The sequence below is a fragment of the Podarcis liolepis genome (genome assembly GCF_965112155.1).
Source record: "Podarcis liolepis genome assembly, chromosome: 12".
NCBI lineage: Eukaryota > Metazoa > Chordata > Lepidosauria > Squamata > Lacertidae > Podarcis > Podarcis liolepis.
In genome coordinates this window covers 9,241,184-9,261,657 of record NC_139563.1, presented here as the reverse complement: position 1 = coordinate 9,261,657, position 20,474 = coordinate 9,241,184, and the positions used below count along the sequence as shown (strand labels likewise).

The 20,474-nt window shown below is 50.3% G+C and overlaps 1 protein-coding gene across 1 annotated transcript; it reads right to left on the bottom strand.

Moving 5' to 3' along the window:
• Window positions 1-507: 507 nt before the first annotated feature.
• On the bottom strand, window positions 508-20,200 carry LOC310689388 (cryptochrome DASH-like). The gene is made up of 14 exons (XM_083467050.1): window positions 20,046-20,200; window positions 18,690-18,862; window positions 17,477-17,570; window positions 16,471-16,601; window positions 16,244-16,392; window positions 14,593-14,681; window positions 11,905-11,978; window positions 11,363-11,452; window positions 10,820-10,899; window positions 8,859-8,918; window positions 6,839-6,996; window positions 4,533-4,652; window positions 2,445-2,621; window positions 508-1,381 (listed from the first exon to the last, which is right to left on the bottom strand). The coding sequence occupies exons 1-14, from the start codon at window positions 20,106-20,108 to the stop codon at window positions 1,271-1,273; spliced, it is 1,569 nt and encodes a 522-aa protein (XP_083323176.1). The 5' UTR covers window positions 20,109-20,200; the 3' UTR covers window positions 508-1,270.
• Window positions 20,201-20,474: the final 274 nt, after the last annotated feature.

The window sequence follows — 20,474 nt, the reverse complement described above, 5'->3', positions numbered from 1 at the left end:
ATGGCCACGCCAAGCTAGACGGCTCTAAAATTGTTGTTATTAGTTATTAAAATTTGAGTATTGTCCTTAGGCCAGAGCTTTCCAAACTGTGTCGTTACAGCTGCAGTGTGTAGGTTTGTCCCGCGAAAGCTCCCCACGCTCCTCCCGGGGATTAGAAACCGACAATTTGCAAGTAAAACTGAATTACTGTGTTGTGAAATGATGCGTGCAAAAAAAGCATGTCACCATCAGGAAAAGTTTGGAAAGCTCTGCCTTAGCCCAAAGATTGCCACAAGGAAATAGAACACAAAGTACAAAACAAAGATAAACCAATAACCCCCTTCTCTCCAGCACACAGTTATTATTTATTAAATTTGATAGAGGAGAGGGCGATCCATGGCTACTGAAAAAACTTCCCCACCCCATTGAACTCTGGGGCTGACTGCCCTGCCAGCAAGCTTCATTGCTTAGTTTGCAAAATGTTTTATCAATGGATGGTAAAAGAAAACGGAAAGAAACTCAGGAAAATCTTGATGCCGAAAGCAAGTTTATTTGTCATGATCATTTTTTAATAGTCCAAACCATTTTTGCGGTAGAAAATAAAGCCCATGCTAATATCAAAAACTATTTTCTGCACCCCACGCTTCCCCCCAAAGGGAGGACACCTAGTTAAAAATAAGACTGCATAGCATAGCATTTAGCACAACTGATTTGTAACTCCTATTAGACTCTTCCAAACAACTTGTTTCTTCCATTATTCATACTGATTCGCTTGCACGGCGTTTATGCAGGGATTAGAATATATCCAGGCTTTATTGAGCAGTTGTTCTGATTTGCTTGCAGGCTGTTAGTACATCTTCCTGCTAATCCTTTTTCTCTCCACATTTTTCAATGCATTTTCCTATCACTTTCCTAACTGCAAAAGTCTTTCTTAAAGCTGCTTTGTGGCACAAGGACGACAGAGCACTTTGATCTGCTTTAATTGTGCAACCCTAAATTTCCCCAGAGTGCAGTGGAACCCCTCCCCCGAATCAGTCGGAGGGACACCCTCGGTTAAGTTTGTCAGAATAGCAAGATTCCAGGGGAGGCCATATTTTCAGTTCAAGTAGCTTTTGCCTCTACAAGCCTTCAAGTTACACACAAAGCTTTGCCCAAAAAACGTGGCCTACCACACCACAGGTTTCCCAGCCCCTGAAGGGCCAAAAAGGGCTACCAGCTATACCCAGTAGCAGAGGCCCATTGGGACCCTTCGCCTCTGGGTCATTTTCCCAGGGAACCACAGCCACTCTCCTCAGGACAAATCTTTGTTCCGAGAAAAATAAAAATCCACTCCTCTATCTTTGTGCTGCTTTGGGGTGTACGAAGGACCTTTCTTCCCCTTCAGAGCGGGACCTTGGCTGTTCTGCAAGAAAGAGGGAAATGGTCAGGAATTCTTATATTTATTACCATTATTATTATTATTTAATTTGGTTTCTTACCCGCCCTGCACCAGAAAGTCCCAGAGCATGTTACAGCAATGTAAAATGGTTAAGAGTACTAGACTAGGAGCTGGGAGATTAGGGTTCGAATCCCCGCTCAGCCACAAAGCTCACTGGATGAGAGCTTGGGCCAGTCCCTGCCTCTCCACCTAGCCTACCCCCACAGGACCGTTGTGAATAAAAGGGCAGAACCGTGTATACAATATGATAATCTTTATTGTCATTGTCCCATACAGAACAACGAAATTGAAAAAAACTACCTCAGACATTCAAAAACCAACAAGCCTGCTATCCCAGCCTGGTTAGCCCCCTAAAAACTCTGATACCCCATAATTAAATACAATATACACCCATAGAGACTACCTTAAAGGTACAGGGACCCCTGACCATTAAGTTCAGTTGTGGCCAACTCTGGGGTTGCGGCGCTCATCTCGCTTTATTGGCCGAGGGAGCCGGCATACAGCTTCTGGGTCATGTGGCCAGCATGACTAAGCCGCTTCTGGCAAACCAGAGCAGCACACGGAAATGCCGTTTACCTTCCCGCCGGAGTGGTACCTATTTATCTACTTGCACCTTGATGTGCTTTTGAACTGCTAGTTTGGCCGGAGCAGGGACCGAGCAGCAGGAGCTCACCACGTTGCAGGGATGCGAACCGCCGACCTTCTGATCGGCAAGTCCTAGGCTCTGTGGTTTAACCCACAGTGCCACCCGCGTCCCAGAGACTACCTTACACTGCATTTAAAACCAAAATCGCATTTGGATAGAAACTGTACACCACTTGGTCTCCTTGGAGGAAAAGGCGATATACAAGTGTGAGAAATATTAAAAAAATCAGGTAAAACAAATTGCAGTCCCTAGAATAGGGTGGGTCCCCAAAAGGTATTAAACCTCTTTTGAAAAGTTTATAGGCTGCCCTTCACCCGAAGTTCACAGGGCGGTTTTCAGCCGTGCACAGGGCAAGGCAAAATTGACTGACTGAGCACATACCGGTTTCTGGTTGATGTGCCTGCTCCACTCCCGGGCCATGACGACTGGCAGAGGATAGGTGGCCCCGAGGCTCACGCCAGCCTGAGAAAGGGCAGCGGTGCTCAGGGCCCATGGGGTGTGTACATCTCCTCCTTTTATGCCCTGCAGTTCCGGAACCCACAGTCGGACGTAGTCTCCCTGCACAGGCAAACAATTGGGTGAGGCAAGGCTGGCAGCTCAGTGACAGAAGAAGAAGAAGAAGAGTTTGGATTTGATATCCCGCCTTTCACTCCCCTTCAGGAGTCTCAAAGCGGCTAACATTCTCCTTTCCCTTCCTCCCCCACAACAAACACTCTGTGAGGTGAGTGGGGCTGAGAGACTTCAGAGAAGTGTGACTAGCCCAAGGTCACCCAGCAGCTGCATGTGGAGGAGCGGAGACACGAACCCAGTGTCCCAGATTACGTGACTACCGCTCTTAACCACTACACCACACTGGCTCTCTTGGAAGGCAGGAGATCCCTGGTTCAATCTCTGGCGCCTGTCTTTCTTTTTTTTAATTAATAATTTAAATTTTATTAGTATTTTCCACACAACAACACAAAAAATATCAAAAAAACCAAATCCATTATCTTACAAGTTAATAATATAAAGACTACAAAGAAAAACAAACATTGACTTCCACCAATCCCACAACACCTCCTTTACCTCTCATTGTATCTTCCTGTTTTCCTTATCATCTCTATCCTAGCATCTAGATATAAATCCCTCTTTCTTATCCTTTCACTTCACAAGGTTATCCCAGACTCAGCCGGATTTCCATCCTCGAACCTTGACTTTTAAGGTATTCATTTAAACACTCCCATTCCTTTTTCACTCTGGCGTCTTTCAGTAGGGCTGGGAAGATCGAACGATCTGCACAGCATCTCAAAGGAGGATTGCAAATACTGCTTCGGGATGTGAGCTTGTTAGCTGAAGCACGGACACATGCATTAGCCCCCAACCCAAGGCCAGCGCATGCTCCTTCACTCAGACTTGACGTTGTTCAGTAGGAGAGTACACACAAAGGTCTCAAATCCGCCCACTGGCTCCTGCAGTTAAATGATTTTAGGTCCACAGATGGGGCCAGGCTTTGGAGAGATAATTTCTATCAGTTTATTAGCTCCTTATAAAGCCAGCAAGGCTATTAGCCCCCAGTACGTTGGTAGCTATCAGAGATGCTCTATTTTACACTCTTCTGCACTTACCACCAGAGTGCAGCAATACAGAAAAAAATACTATGTATGAGCGTCTCCACCTCCATCTTCATCGATGGAGGAGCGTCTCCACCTCCATCGTTCTGCCCAGACACTGAGGTCCAGCGCCAAGGGCCTTCTGGCGGTTCCCTCGCTGTGAGAAGCCAAGTTACAGGGAACCAGGCAGAGGGCCTTCTTGGTAGTGGCACCTGCCCTGTGGAACGCCCTCCCATCAGATGTCAAAGAGATAAACAACTACCTGACAATCAGAAGACATCTTAAGACAGCCCTGTTTAGGGAAGCTTTTAATGTTTAATAGGTTATTGTATTTTAGTGTTTTGTTGGAAGCCGCCCAGAGTGGCTGGGAAAACCCAGCCAGATGGGTGCAGTATAAATAATAAATTATTGTTATTATGAACTTTCCTGGATTGCTCTGTGCCAGACTGCAAACTGGCTAGGAAAGTGGAATCACATATTTGAGTACTCTGCCCATTAAGTAAAACAAAGCACTTCCTTGCAAATGGAAAGCTAGCCTTCCAGGGTTTTAATCTAGCCTTCTTCCTGAGATGCTGGCTTTTTCACTGTCAGTCTTACTTAAGAGATGTCAGGGGTTGGACTTGAGGCCTTTACGCACTTCCAAAAAGATGTTCTGCCACAGAGGTCTTCCTGCTCTTTTTAACTGCCTCTCCCCAGTCTTGCTGGGCCGTTTAAGAGAGCACACCTCTCACACACTTTAATCAAGAAAAACGGTTGACCATACCAAATTCCCCCTATTACACCTGGTGGTATCCCATAAAACCAGGCTTCGGCCTAATGCAACAACGGAAGCAGGATACCATGTGGTGTTCAGTGTCAGGGTTTCCCAGCAAGAACCTACATTGCTGTCGTAATCCAAGCCTTGTTTAATCATGTTGAATTTCCGGTTCTCCCTCGGATCGTTGCCGACTCCAGCGCTGTACAACCAGTTGCCATAGTTGCTGCAGACATCATAATCCACCTTGAATTTAGGAAACACATATATGTATATGTATATATATCTATATATATCTATATCTATGTTTTCGTAGATTTTCACGGGTACAGGAATGCAGGTTTTGGTGTCTTCGGGTGTCTTCCCGTGTAAGAGTTGGGGTGTCTAGGCGACGTTTCGACGAGGTCTCACTCGTCATCTTCAGGCTGGTGCTTTCGGCTTCTTGTTACTGGAACAGAGCAGGATCTCAGTGTTTGAGTTCCTATAAATACTGTTGAGGGGGTGTGGTGTATAGCCTCCAACGTAACGTTGGAGGCTATACACCACACCCCCTCAACAGTATTTATAGGAACTCAAACACTGAGATCCTGCTCTGTTCCAGTAACAAGAAGCCGAAAGCACCAGCCTGAAGATGACGAGTGAGACCTCGTCGAAACGTCGCCTAGACACCCCAACTCTTACACGGGAAGACACCCGAAGACACCAAAACCTGCATCTATATCTATCTATCTATCTATCTATCTATCTATCTATCTATCTATCTATCTATCTGTCTGTCTATCTATCTAATCACAATGACTTGTTAAAAGGGGCTTGATCAGATATTCAGTGCAATCCTCTTCCTTTTCTGAGATAGCTCCCAATTTGCTAAAGGTGCATTGACGATTCCAAGGGATTTCGGGAAGGTATCTTGACCTCTCAGCTGTGCATGACATGAGGTGCTCAGCCGAAGATACATTTTATCTTTAGGGAAGCTTTTAATGTTTGATGTATTACAGTATTTTAATATTTTTTGGGAAGCCGCCCAGAGTGGCTGGTGAAGCCCAGCTAGATGGGCGGGGTATTATTATTATTATTATTATTATTATTATTATTATTATTATTATTATTATTATTATTTTCTTTGAAGAAAACATCCTCTGCCCCTGGCTTTACCCCAGTTGGGTGGCTGCCGCTAGAGATTACAGTGGTGCCTCGCAAGACGAAATTAATTCGTTCCGCAAGTCTCTTCGTCTTGCGAGTTTTTCGTCTTGCGATGCACGGTTTCCCATAGGAATGCATTGAAAATCAATTAATGCGTTCCTAGGGAAACCGCCTTCAGACCAGGTCCGGGGACAGTCTGTCCCCGGACCTCTTCTGAAGGCTGGGGGGGGGGGGACAAGGGCTTTTCTTCCCACCCCCAGCATTTTAAAAAACCCCGGGACAGCGGAGGACTTCTCCGCTGTCCGGGCGATCTTAAAATGCTGGCGGGCGGCATTTTAAAATCGCCCCGGGACAGCGGAGGACTTCTCCGCTGTCCGGGGCGATTTAAAAGCCCCTGGGAAGGCAGGCAGGGGGGACAAAGACTTTCGCCCCCCGCCCGCCTTCAGAAGGTGTTCCCGCCCCCCCGCCCCGCTTCGGAGCAGCGTTCCGAAGCGGGGCGGCTGGGGCAGGTGTTCCCGCCCCCCCGCCCCGCTTCGGAGCAGCGTTCCAAAGCTGGGCGGTGGGGGCAGGTGTTCCCTCCCCCCCGCCCGGCTTCGGAGCACCGGGAGAAGCGATCTCCCCGCAGCCCCTTGCTTCAAAAGAGGTCCGGGGGCAGTGGGAAGTGCTTCCCGCTGTCCCCGGACCTCTTTTGAAGCAAGGGGCGGTGGGGAGAAGCGATCTCCCCGCAGCCCCTTGCTTCAAAAGAGGTCCGGGGGCAGCGGGAAGCACTTCCCGCTGTCCCCGGACCTGGGGCTGCGGGGAGAAGATCGCTTCTCCCCGCCGCCCCTTGCTTCAAAAGAGAAGACCCGCTGTCCCCGGGGCAAGCTTCGTTTTGCGAAGCAAGCCCATAGGGAAATTCGTCTTGCGAGGCAACTCGAAAACGAAAAAACCTTTCGTTTTGCGAGTTTTTCGTCTCGCGAGGCGTTCGTCTTGCGGGGTACCACTGTATTATCTTTATTAAGCTGTTTATAATATTCTAATGGATAAATAATAAAATACACCACCCACCTATATCTCCACAGTGCCTGTGAGGCTGTGCACACTCTACAATACTTCCTCCAAAGACTCACACATTGCATTATTCCTGCCTTGCAGCGGGTTGGACTAGATGACCGTCAGGGTCCCTTTTCCAACTCTACCATTCTACGACTCCTGGGAACTTATTCTAATCCTGCATAAGTCTCAAAACCCAGGGCGAATTCCAGCAACCAGCTGGCCTTAAGATATAAACGAAGTTGCTCCCATCTTACCAGCAGGGACTCAAACCATTCGGCTCCCATCCTCCAGTCCAAACCCAAATCCTTGGTCAAGAAACTGGCCACGTTCTGGCGCCCTCTGTTCGACATGAAGCCCGTGGCAGCCAGCTCACGCATGTTGGCGTCGACAAAGGGAACCCCCGTTTTTCCTTCTGTGGGAGCAAGAAGTCACACAGACACACACACCTTTGTGCAGTGGCACCTTGGGTTACAGACGCTTCAGGTTACAGACTCCGCTAACCCAGAAATACTACCTCGGGTTAAGAACGTTGCTTCAGGATGAGAACAGAAATCATGCGCTGGCGGAATGGCAGCAGCGGGAGGCCCCATTAGCTAAAGTGGTACCTCAGGTTAAGAACAGTTTCAGGTTAAGAACAAACCTCCAGAATGAATTAAGTTCTTAGCCCGAGGTAAAGGTAAAGGTAAAGGTAAAGGGACCCCTGACCATTAGGTCCAGTCGTGGCTGACTCTGGGGTTGCGGCGCTCATCTCGCTTTATTGGCCGAGGGAGCCGGTGTACAGCTTCCGGGTCATGTGGCCAGCATGACTAAGCCGCTTCTGGCGAACCAGAGCAGCACACGGAAACGCCGTTTACCTTCCCGCCAGAGTGGTACCTATTTATCTACTTTGATGTGCTTTCAAACTGCTAGGTTGGCAGGAGCAGGGACTGAGCAACGGGAGCTCACCCCGTCACGGGGATTCAAACCGCCGACCTTCTAATCGGCAAGCCCTAGGCTCTGTGGTTTAACCCACAGCGCCACCCGTGTCCCTGTATAAATACTGAGATGCTGCTTCATTCTGCAAACAGAGAGGTGGGAAAGAGGGCTTCTGTGCTATAGTCTGGGCCTTAACATTTTGGTTTCCCCACCTACATAATCTAAACGAATCAGCACTCCAAATCTTACTTGAAAGATGGTGATGGACTAGTCACCTGAGGATAGCAGGCTAGCTCGAGAGATGGAGGGTAGGCTAGCTTAAGGGACTCAGGAGAAATGGGGGCACGAATGCCACCCACCTGCTGTTCTGCAGTCCAAGGCAGTTGTCTCACTCTGTGGTGGCTGGTGCCAATAGGGTCTGGTAGGGCCGGAGATAAGGAGGCCAATGGTGGGCGGAGCCACAGCCAACGGTGGGTGGAGCCAACTCAGGCTACAATAAACACTAGGCTTATTCCCTCAATTTTACAGGTAATAATACCGTTTTCTAACATTCTGTTTACACCGCAGGACCTGTTGCGCTATGGAAATGCAGCCTTTTGATCGATATACCACCACGTCGTGTTAAATTGTAAACTGCAGTAAATAACCGTATGACGGGAGGCTGCCTCAGATTCCATCATGCGGAATTGCAACGCAAACATCCTGAGTTTACAGGGTTGCAAACAGGCTTTTTAATGCAGGCATAGGCAAACCCGGCCCTCCAGATGTTTTGGGACTACAACTCCCATCATTCCTAGCTAACAGGACCAGTGGTCAGGGATGATGGGAGTTGTAGTCCCAAAACATCTGGAGGGCCGAGTTTGCCTGTGCCTGTTTTAATGGAAACAAATCAACAAGGAAATGAACGCCTAGCTTCCTCTGCGTTCCCAGAAGTGGATTTTCCCATCTTCCTCCCTTCCTTTCTTCCTACATGGAATAAGGGGGGGGGGGCTGAGGGTCTGTGGCCTAAGAAGCCAGGCAGGTGTGGGGAGAGATGCTGGAGGTCAGGCAGAGGACCAGCCTCCACTGGTCTCACTCTGACCAACTCTAATGGTCCTCTATGGACCAAACTCTACTGGTTTCATTCTGCCTAATGGTAGGGCTGGCCAGGGCCGGCCCAAGACATTTTGGCACCCGAGGCGAACCACAAAATGGCACCTCCCCCTGCCAGTTGAGATGAGAGAGGGGAGTGAAAATCGGAATTAAAGGTGAAAGTGATTATCAGCATTGGAATGAGCAGGTTAGGCGACTGTGGAGGAGAAGCTGGCGATGGCAGAGGTGGCAGCAGGCAGATCTCTTGCCCCTCATTGGTTTACTGACCTTTCCAAGCGTCAAAAAGTTTGGGGTCCTTCTTCCAGGGAACATCTTTATCCTGGAGCCCTATGTGGGGAGACAGGATTGAATGGGGATTAGGGGGCATTGCCTGATGGCAAGGGGTTTCTATTCCAGAAGCGGCAGCTGGGATTTTCCACACAAGACTGCGGGTCTTCAAAGAATCCTGTTTAGCCACAGCACTGAGACTTAGGCTGCCATCCAAAACAAAGAGGTACAAAGTATGCAGATGTACTTTTCTCAGACTAGGGTTCACATTTTCCTCCTGCATATATTTAGGGAACGTTCATCCGTTCTTTTATTTTATTTTTCCTTTCTGGTGGCAGGGTCTTGAATAATTGCTGTTTAAAATGTGACCCAGCTTCCTCCAAGCCCTACAAAAACACATTTCTCTTCAAGTTGCACCCAGGCTGGACTTTATTGCCCAAGTTCAGTAAAAAAAGTGAAGAGGAACTTCTCCAGCGCTAAGGACCCAGTGCAGATAATAAACTACCGTATTTTGTGCTCTATAGGATGCACCGGAGCATAGGACGCACGGGACCATAGGAAGGGGAGAACAGGAAAAAAAATTCTCCCCCTTTCTGCTCAGCGCCCCTTCAGCGAAGCGGCAGGAGAAACGGAGCCCCTTCCATTTCGCCTCCCGCTTGGCTGAAGGGGCGCTGCACAGCTCTCCCTCTCGGCTGAAGCCAGGAGAGTCTTGCACTCCCGGCTTCAGCAAAAGGAACCTGAAGCCTTTGGAGCACAGCGCGAGGTCCCGCTGCACTCCAAAGGCTTCAGGTGGCTATCCCTGAAGCCTGGAGAGCGAGAGGGGTCGGTGCGCACCAACCCCTCTCGCTCTCCAGGCTTCAGCAAAAGCAACGCGAAGCCTTCGGAGCGCGGAGGGAGCGCTCCCTCTGCGCTTCGGAGGCTTCGCGTTGCTATCGCTGAAGCCAAGGAGCCTGCATTTGCTCCATAGGACGCACACACATTTCCCCTTCATTTTTGGAGGGGGAAAAGTGCATCCTATAGAGCGAAAAATACGGTACATCTTTGGCTACACATAACTGATATTGTTGAGTCAACAGCAGAGTGGTAAAACCCAAGAGGAGGGCCCAATGGAGACAAATGCATAGGCAGCTGTAATGGTTCAAGGGGTTGCTCATGCGTAAGCCGGTGCCAACACCTGGCTGGGTTGCCTGAGTGAACCTTTCCTGTCCGGGCAGCCACTCACCCGTGGTTGTCTCAATCGCTGGCAGAATCCGTCAGTGAGCGCTTCTTAAACTTCTTCCAACATAGAAGTTCTTTCACACCCAGTCTCCTCCTACTCTCCCTGCGCGGAAGCCTTCTGCGCAAGGAGGGCGTAGGCAGCGGAGGACCCTTCCACCCCCCTCTGGTTCCCGGCAAGGAGTCATGTGACTCCCTCTCAGATTCCCCCATCTGCCCCCCTTCTCCACTGGAGCTGAGCTGATTCCCTTCCCCAGAAGATGGGCTGCCTCTCCTGATCCCGGGACGCTCTCTGGGATCCCTCTGGAGCTCTCTCTCTCTCCCTCTGGCACTGATGGCAGTTCCCTGACAGCAGCCATGGGACTGAACTGCGAACCTTGCATTTTCTTGGGGGATTAAAAACATGGGGGTTTTAATTGCTCTTTTAACTTATAAGATCTGAACGAATTTGCCTAGGAATAAACGGGAAGGAAGGATTCTTTCCTTGTGTTTGGATCAGGGATAAGGAACCTTTTCCATCCAGAGGGTAGCCTTCCATCTTGGCCAACCTTCTGAGAGGCCACATGCCCCTGGTGGGAGGGGCCAGTTGCAGGAAGTGGGCGTGGCACAAGCAAAAGTGGGTGTGGCCACAGATGTGGCAGGCGTCAGCCATTTGTGAGTCAGAGGTTTTTGTTTTTCATCCACGCAAGAAAGAAGCCTGGCTCCTTCCCACCATCTTGAACGGAAAGGGCAATTCACTCGCTTACCTCTCACAAAGAAAATCCTCCTGCCGTATTTCAGGGCCACAAACCGGAAGTAATCCCTCCACGCCAGTTCAAAAAGCACCCTGGTAGAGTAAATACACACAAACACACACAGGTATTACAATCTCAGCTAAATAATTCCTCGCAGACAGCCACCCAACCTATAATAATAATAATATTTTTTTATTTATATGCTGTCCATCTGAGTGTGTTGCCCAGCCACTATGAGCGGCTTCCAACAAATTATAAACGTTAATTTTTTTTAACCTTTGTTTTAAAACCCCCAAGGCATCTGGGGGCCATTTTGTGTGAGGGTTTTCTTTAAAACTGATTTTTCACTTCCCTCTCGGAACCTGTGCTATCCACATTCCGCACTGTCAGAATGTCAGTTATCTCATTCCGTGACATCACAGAAACTCAGCCAATGGCTGCAGAGTGTCTAAGAAAGAGAGGGAAGGGGAGAGGCAGGCAGAACATGAACAAGAGGATAATTTTCTCTCTCCCGTGTTAATGTTTCCAAAGCAGGCAATGTCGTTCATATCCTACCAATAGGTACTCTGATTTGCTGTCCTCTCTTTTTCATATTTCTGGATCTGCTCGTAAATATACCGGGGTGAGATGCAGCCCAGAGCCAGCCTAGAAGACAAATCAAGGATGTCATGAGGGAACGTGATCTCTGAGGGTGGAACGCCATCATTTAGGTAGTGGACCTGAACTCAGAACATCCCCTGTTTGTTTAATTTGAGGCATAGCCCATCTTAAGTGCATAACAACATGCTCAATTACTACCACCCACTCACACTGATTAAATCCCAGTTCATATTTAATTAAATCAACTGAAAACCACGATTGGAATTCTATTACTTGCATATCACGTGGCTCAGAGCTGTGAGGTTATGCAAAGTGGACCTTCCTGTGGGCTTTCGTACAACACTGACTTGGATGCGTGCAAAAAAATGCATATAAATAGGCAATTGGGCTGCTCTTTGTCCAAAGCCACCTTGGGGTGCACGTTGAGTGACGCCCACTGAGAAGGCGGATGTCGCTGAAACAGGATTACCCGATCCTAAGCGCATGAAGACATTTACCAGGGTGCAAACTTGGTCGAATAATCCACTCCTATCAATCCGTTCCGTGTCTCCTTGTACGAAGCGACTAGGTTCTAGGCAAAAGGACGTACACGTCAGGCATTTCAAAGGAAGCATAAAAGTGCTTTAAAAACAGCAACACTTTTTCTATAAATGCAAGAGATCGCAAAATGAACAGCGTAGAACAAATCGAACCTATGAACATAACATCTGAGACAGAGATTTCCACATCTAAGAGAGCCCTCTAGTGGCCAGGATCAGGCCGCCGTGAAATGAATGAAGTGGGCAACTTGGAGGATTCCATTATTTATATGGGAGTGGGCAGGCAGGTTTGTGTAAATGAGATCGGCAGATAAAGAACCCTTAGCAAGCCATAAGGTCTTCAGTTAGCTAACTAATTAACCGAATAAATCTGCAGAAATGTGCAAGTGAATTAGCAACACTTCAGTTCCAGGGAAAGCCTTCCCTGTTTGATTTGTCCAGGCCAGACCATCTTAGGAGAGGCATTCCTGCCTGCCTTGAGAAAGAAGAGGGAGATACCTTTTCTAAGGAAGCCCTTTCATATTGCCTTTATTAAATAAAATTCATTTTTAACACATACAGTGGTGCCTCGCAAGACGAAATTAATTCGTTCCGCAAGTCTCTTCGTCTTGCGAGTTTTTCGTCTTGCGATGCACGGTTTCCCATAGGAATGCATTGAAAATCAATTAATGCATTCCTAGGGAAACCGCCTTCAGACCAGGTCCGGGGACAGTCTGTCCCCGGACCTCTTCTGAAGGCTGGGGGGGGGACAAGGGCTTTTCTTCCCACCCCCAGCATTTTAAAAAGCCCCGGGACAGCGGAGGACTTCTCCGCTGTCTGGGCGATCTTAAAATGCTGGCGGGCGGCATTTTAAAATCGCCCCGGGACAGCGGAGGACTTCTTCGCTGTCCGGGGCGATTTAAAAGCCCCTGGGAAGGCAGGCAGGGGGGACAAAGACTTTCGCCCCCCGCCCGCCTTCAGAAGGTGTTCCCGCCCCCCCGCCCGGCTTCGGAGCAGCGTTCCGAAGCCCGGCGGCGGGGGCAGGTGTTCCCGCCCCCCCGCCCGGCTTCGGAGCAGCGTTCCGAAGCCCGGCGGCGGGAGGAGGCGTTCCCGCCCCACCGCCCGGCTTCGGAGGAGGTCCGAGGACAGTGGGGAAGACGCGCCGCGCTTCCCCGCTGTCCCGGATATTTCCCTATGGGCTGTCGTCTTGCGAAGGAAGCCCATAGGGAAATTCGTCTTGCGAAGCGCCTCCAAAACGGAAAACCCTTTCGTCTAGCGGGTTTTCCGTCTTGCGAGGCATTCGTCTTGCGAGGTACCACTGTACACAATTTGCAGCCTGATTAAATAAGGGGTGGGTGGGTGTTGTGTGACTTTCAATCAATGCAAAGATCTCAACGATAGTTAAACAGGTAATCTCTGGGCCATTTTTCATTTTAAAAATAAATGCCAAGTGAATTTGCAACAGTAAAATGACAAGAAGACTAAAACAAATAAAACAATTGCAGAACAAGGGTCCCTAAAAGCTGTCAGTAAACAACACCGCAATTCACTAAATCAGAGGTGAAGAACGTCAGGCCTGGGGGGAGGGGGGGGATAGAGAGGCCCTGAGGGCCACCATCTGGCCCTCAAAACTCTCCCCTGACCACTACCTTTCACTGGCCCTGACTCATGCCTCAAGGGTTTTAGCCCTGCCAAAATGCGTCCACGAATTCAGATCGTGCCTCTTGCTTGCCTACATGAAGGACAGAGCGGTGTGCATAGAAACTAGCTTGCCTTTCAAGCTAGTCTTCCTCTGTTGCCTTTGGCCCTCAAAAGATCGCCCAGAAGGGAATGCAGCCCTTGAGCTGAATGGGGTTCCGCAATCCCCGACTAAAGGTTACGCTCCATGTGTGCATGCGTATACACAAACCCTGGCAGTGGAGAGACCAGACAGACGGATGAGCAGGTAAAGCTCTCTTGCACTGAGTCAGAACATCGTTCCATCTAGTCCAGGATTGTCTGCACGGGCCGGCAGCCTCTTTCCAGGGCTCCAGATCAGGACTGTTCTGCAACCTTCTTAACACAGACTTTTTATCTAGAGATATTGGAGGCTAGGGACACAGGTGGCACTGTGGTCTAAACCACAGAGCCTAGGGCTTGCCGATCAGAAGGTTGGCGGTTCGAATCCCCGTGACGGGGTGAGCTCCCGTTGCTCGGTTCCTGCTCCAGCCAACCTAGCAGTTCAAAAGCATATCAAAGTGCAAGTAGATAAATAGGTACCACTCTGGTGGGAAGGGAAACGGCATTTCCGTGCGCTGCTCTGGTACGCCAGAAGCGGCTTAGTCATGCTGGCCACATGACCCAGAAGCTGCACGCCGGCTCCCTCGGCCCATAAAGCGAGATGAGCGCCGCAACCCCAGAGTCAGTCACGACTGGACCTAATGGTCAGGGGTCCCTTTACCTTTACCTTAAGTTTATAAAATTATGTATGCCATGGGCGAAATGGTTTGCAAAAATGTTTTCCTCCCTTTTTGGGACTTGTGGACATCCAGTGAAGGGGTCCCTTTACCTTTATTGGGGGCTAAGCCAGGCTGCCCCCCTCCCCGAACGCAAAGCACTGTCTCTCCCACTGCCCTCCTCTCAAAACCAAAATAAGCCCCCTCCCAGTGCTACAATTCTATGAATTACCGTGTCCCAGAAGTAATGCTGTAGCCTCATTAAGGCCTGTGTCTCTCCTCCGCCACAAGGGAAGGCAGTGCGGGGTTCGGCTAACGGATCTGCCGAAGAAAGGGGAAGAATCAACTTGAGCAAAAAGGGAGGGGGGATTCCTGCCCTGAAAACACCCTCCAAATCCTGCAGTTAGGGGTGGGGTTGGCTATCCAGTTAAACAAAGCAGGATTTGCAACAGAATGCTGCCGTTCTCCTGTTTAGATGGAGATGCTGTCGAGATGCGTCCAAGGGAATGGGGGCAATTTGCAGGGCCCCAGCTGGCCCCAACCCACCGGCCGGCAGCCGGGCAAACTCTGGTCCTTTGGAACAGCGTCAAACAGCGACTCACAACTTCAGAAGCCTTCAGAAACTTGAGCACGTCTTAACCAGCAGAGTGAATAACCCGCAACAGAAGTGGGGAACAGAGGCATAGGTAAAGCATATTTACAAGCAGTTTATTCAGTATGGTTCAGAACAAAGAAAAACATGTCTGCTCTCTTTCATGTCCCAGAGCAGGAAGCACTAAGCAAAAGCAATATGCAAACAGAAGTACCCAGCAAGCTGTGCTGGAATGTAAACAGACATGTGTGATGGCCTGGGATTCAGACTCGGAGGCTGAACCTGAGGGATCCCAGCCTGCACAGGAGTCCCCGCCTCCAGAACCAGCTGAGTCGGGGCTGGGGCTTGAACGTGTGCTGGATCCTCAGGTGCAGGCACCAGCTGAGTCTGCTCTGGCTTCTGAGGTGATGGAGGACCCATTGCCTGCAGGTGCTCCACTCTCAGCCCCGTCAGAGGAAGCTGAGGTTGCCTCTGGGTCCGGTAACCCTCCAGCCTCTCCTGAGCTACAGAGGCTCAGGGCAGAGAGGCGGAGGGAACTAAGTTCCCGCAGGAGGAGCACTTGCCTCCAGGCCAGGAGAGGTGAGTCACCTGTGGATCGGAGCCGCCCTGTGCCCCGGGGCAGATAAAAGCCAGCCAGCCCCAGTCCCAGGTTGCTGGAGCAACATTGTTGGTAGCCTGTTCCTGCCTGCACCCTGTCCTGCTCTTCTGCCAGAGTTCCTGACCTCACCCGAATCCCTGTCTTGGACCCTGCTTCAGCTTTGACGGACGGCCTCCATACCGCACCCTCGACCTCGGACTGGACTCAGACCTCGCCGCACGGTTAACCCTCGGGACCAGCACAACATGTGACATGCAACAATTCACATATCTGTTCCTCTTAGGGTAGAACGGAACATCAATATCCTACCATCCGCTGCCGGGGTGGGTGGGGGATGGAGAGATTTAGCTGTGATTCCTGCGTTGGATGGGGTCAGACTAGACAGGGTCATCTTTAGCATATGCGGCACCGGGGTGCAAAAAACCGCCCATTGCCCCCAATGAGCTTTTTTGCAGCTCATGCCACTGCAGGAGGAGAGCAATCCCCGCAGAGGCTTGGGAGGGAAGCTGCATGCCCACCAGCCACCTGGCGCCCCCCAGAATTCGGCGCCGAGGTGCCCCGCACCGCTTGAACCAAGGGTTAAGACGGCCCTGAGACTAGAGGACCCTATGATTCTATATGATGTGCATAAGCAGTGCCTATTCCACCATAAACACCGGTGCAGTGAAAAATGCTGGGCGGAACCATCCCTACCTTGCATCCCAAAATCTTCCAGTTTGGGGATGTTCCCTTCTTCCACCCCTGGAGGCAACGGCTTCAGCTGAGTGGCCATTTGCAGAAGAGGCCGGACCTTCACCTGGGACTCCACGGCTTTCCGGAACTGGGTGTACACATCGGGCAACCTGCAAAACAGAGTCCCACTAACATATCAAGGGCTACAGGTTCCCAGTCACTACTATAAGGCTAGGGGCTCAGCTCACCTGGAAATGTGCTTGAAGGGCAGGTCATCCCGGTGATAGAGCGTCGACCCCCAGAACTTCTGGGCCACCACCCCCTGCTCAGAGCACACCTGCAGCAGCGCCTTCTCCACATCCAGCTCTTCCTTTGTCGCCTAGAGTAAGCGGGAAGCAAAAGGGAGAGGCATTTTCCCATCTGTGCAACAACTGCAACAGCAAGCCAGCAATAAATCACACTGTGCATGTTGGAGGAAATAAGGATTTATTTATTTTAGGTTTTTCATGTGTGCTAAAACTCAGTCTGGTTCCCCCCCCCCCCCAGTTTAACCACATCAGTTAAGAAACATGGCTACATATGCTATAATGTTATTGTTTTAGTTAAATAAATTGTTTCAATTGTTATTAAGGAAATGATTCTTTTTCTCCTTCCAATAAAGTACAGCAGAAAAGTTGTCCAAATAATAGTATAACCAAATTGGCAATTTTTGATATAACTGTAAAAACTATTTTCAGTTAATTTGTTTTCGTGACTGTATGGATCCCAGTTCAGCTACTGATTGATTGATTGATTGATTGTGTGACTGCAGAAATGGATAAAAGCCCCCTATCCAAACAGTGACTATCATCAGTGCAGGTAAGAAAAAAAATTAATTTTAATTTTTATCATCTACAATACTGTTTTAAAGTACCATGGATTATAGTCCATTGATTATTGCTTTCATTTTATGGATCAATGGTCTCGTTAGACAGTAAAATTCCTGTTAAATTGCTTTTTTAGGGGTTGTTTTTAAAAGTCTGGAACAGATTAATCCATTTTGCACTACTTTCTATGGGAAAGCACGCCTTGGTTTTGGAACGCTTTGGTTTTGGAATGGACTTCCAGGATGGATTAAGTTTGAGAACCAAGGTACCACTGTATTGACTATTCTGGCTGGGGGCTGATGGGAGTTGGAGTCCCAAGGATATCTGGAGGGCCAGAGATACCCCATCACTGGTTTAAGCTCTGAAACCGTGGGAGATCTTTCCTTACCTCTTCATGGAAGACCACGGCAGCCACGGAACCAAGCTGGGCAATAAGATCGCAGACGACATCTTCCGGCTTCCCTTTTCGCACCACCAGATTACTACGGAGGAAGAACAGCCAGCAGAAAATTAAACAGCAGCATGATCCCACAGAAACCACTTGGCCGCATCTGCACTTAAGACATTGAATGCAGCACCGTACCACTTTAAACAGCCACGGCTTCCCCCAAGGAATTCTGGGAACTGTAGTTTGCTGGGACTGCTAAGAGTTGCCAGAAGACCCTGACTCCTCTACAGAGCTACAATACCCAGAGTTCCCTAGGAAGAAGGGTTGATTGTTAGACCACAGCAGCTTCACCTGCAGACATTAGCGGGAGAGAAATGTCTCCATGCTGTGAAAAGCTTCATCAGTTAAATCCGGCAGATCAAATTACGGTTGCGAGGGCAGGAGCGGATCAGGCTGCCTATCTCTCTGGTCTGCTGGCCACTGTACTAGAAGGAGCATTTAGTGGATGAAGCGCAGCTGTGTCTGGAACGGCAAACTGCATCAAACGAAATACAGTGGTACCTCGGTTTACAAACTTAACCCGTTCCGGAGGTCTGTTCTTAAACCGAAACTGTTCTTAAACTGAGGCATGCTTTCCCTAATGAGGCCTCCCGCCACCAGTGCCCTCCCACCGTTCGGCTTCCGTTCTTAGACCAAGGTAAAGTTCACAAACTGGGAAACCACTTCCGGTTTTGCAGAGTTCGTAAACTGAATAGTTCATAAACAGGGCTGTTTTTAAACCGAGGTACCACTGTATACACTTGGACGCGGGTGGCGCTGTGGGTTAAACCACAGAGCCTAGGACTTGCCAATCAGAAGGTCGGCGGTTCGAATCCCCGCGATGGGGTGAGCTCCCGTTGCTCTGTCCCTGCTCTTGCCAACCTAGCAGTTCAAAAGCATGTCAAAGTGCAAGTAGATAAATAGGTACCACTCCGGCAGGAAGGTAAACAGCGTTTCCGTGCGCTGCTCTGGTTCGCCAGAAGCGGCTTAGTCATGCTGGCAACATGACCCCAGAAGCTGTATGCCGGCTCCCTCGGCCAATAAAGCGAGATGAGCGCCACAACCCAAGAGTTGGTCACAACTGGGCCTAATGGTCAGGGGTCCCTTTACCTTTACTTTTAGCACTGTATACAAAAACGGGTTTCAAAACTAGCACTGATGAGGCTGCACACACCTGCCCTTTTTCTTGAGCGTCTCCCTGAGATCTTCCACACTCTCCAGCAGGAACTTGAGGCGATAGGGGCCAGTCTTGGGGAACTGATAGTAATGGGTTTCTGCGTAGTGCCGGGCATCAAAGCAGTATAGAGGAATGACAAAGTCTGCGTTGCTGTGTGCCCAGTGGAGAACCTGCGGGGGCAGATCGGATTAGCGTCAAAAACACAGGAACACTCAAGCCCATTGGTCCATCTAGCTCAGTACTGTCAACACAGACTGGCAGCAGCTCTCGCCTTCTTCATTTAATCCCCGCAACAACCCTGTGAGGCAGGGTTAGGATGGTGGGAAAGCAGTGGCTGGCCCAAGGTTACACAGTGAGCATCATGGCCAAGTGGGGATTTGAACCCTGGTGTCCTGGGTTCCCAGTAGCGATGTATGGAAGTGAGAGCTGGACCATAAAGAAGGCTGATCCCGAAGAATTGATGCTTTTGAATTATGGTGTTGGAGGAGACTCTTGAGAGTCCCATGGACTGCAAGAAGATCAAACCTCTCCATTCTGAAGGAAATCAGCCCTGAGTGCTCACTGGAAGGACAGATCCTGAAGCTGAGGCTCCAATACTTGGGCCACCTCATGAGAAGAGAAGACTCCCTGGAAAATACCCTGATGCTGGGAAAGATGGAGGGCAGAAGGAGAAGGGGACGACAGAGGATGAGATGGTTGGACAGTGTTCTCGAAGCTACCAACGTGCTCTGGTCCATGGGGTCACAAAGAGTCGGACAAGACTAAATGATTAAACAACAACAACTCCTAGGTCCTAGTGTGACACTCTAACCACTACACCACACTGCTCAGCTAGCTGGACCAAGGGCCCGCATTTATATAAGGTGCTTCTGACTTCCGCAGATGAACACACCCACCCTATCCAGTTCCTCTTCAAAGATGCTTTTGCTCAGTGGAAGCGCAGGGCTGCCTCCTCCTCCTTGGTCCCTGCGCTTCATAACAAGCCCCGCCCTGTTCCCTCCCCCGCGCTGTTTGATAACTTAGCTCGTGACGTCACGGGCACTTCAAAAGCAGCACATGGGGAGGCGGGGCTTCGAGCGCCAGCTGCAAAGTTACATAAACTTCGGAGCCGCGCTTTCTGGAGCGCAAAAGCCGGACCGGCGAGGCTCTTGGAGAGGTCCTGTTCTGGCCGGCCCCGCGGGGTGCGCTGAAGGCCGCCGAGGGCCATTCCCTCCCGGCTTCCCCCGGACCGAGGTCCCCCTCCTAGACAACCCGTGTCTCTCCCAATTCCTTTGCTCTGGCGTTGTTGAAGGGGGGGGGTTCCCCGCGATCTGCCGCTTGGCTGCGCCCAGGGCGCACCGTCCGAGCCCGTACCTCGTTATCGTGGTAGCGCAGGTCGTTCCGCAAAACGCACAGGGCTGTCCTCAGCGCGGCCATGGGGGCGATCGGAGCCTGCTGTAGCTCCCCGGCCTTCCACTGTAAGGGGGCGGGAGGTGCCCAAGCCCCGCCGCCCACAGGGGAGGAGCCGCACCCGGCTTCTTTCCGCGGCGCACCCTTTGCAGGACTCCCTGGAGAGGCGCGGGATGGTGGGGTGGCGTGATTTAGCCGCGCGCCTGGCGCTTTCAGAGGCCAAAGCGGGGCTGTGTGAAGGGTCTGCTCCGGGTCAAGGTCTGCGGGGCAAAGGTCTATGACCCCCGCCCCCGCCCCCTGCACCTAGCAGAATGAGCATGAGGGTCCCCAAGCGCTGCAGGGATAACTTGCCCCATTTCTTGGCATCCGTCGGGAGACAATGGAAGCGTGCGT

Coding starts and splice junctions, on each gene's coding strand:
- LOC310689388 (XM_083467050.1), bottom strand. CDS start 20,108: ATGGCCGCGCTGAGGACAGCCCTGTGCGTTTTGCGGAACGACCTGCGC. Junction 16,602..17,476: donor CCGTGGTCTTCCATGAAGAG/GTAAGGAAAGAT, acceptor CGCTTACTCTAG/GCGACAAAGGAAGAGCTGGA. Junction 8,919..10,819: donor GAGGATTTTCTTTGTGAGAG/GTAAGCGAGTGA, acceptor CTCCCCACATAG/GGCTCCAGGATAAAGATGTT.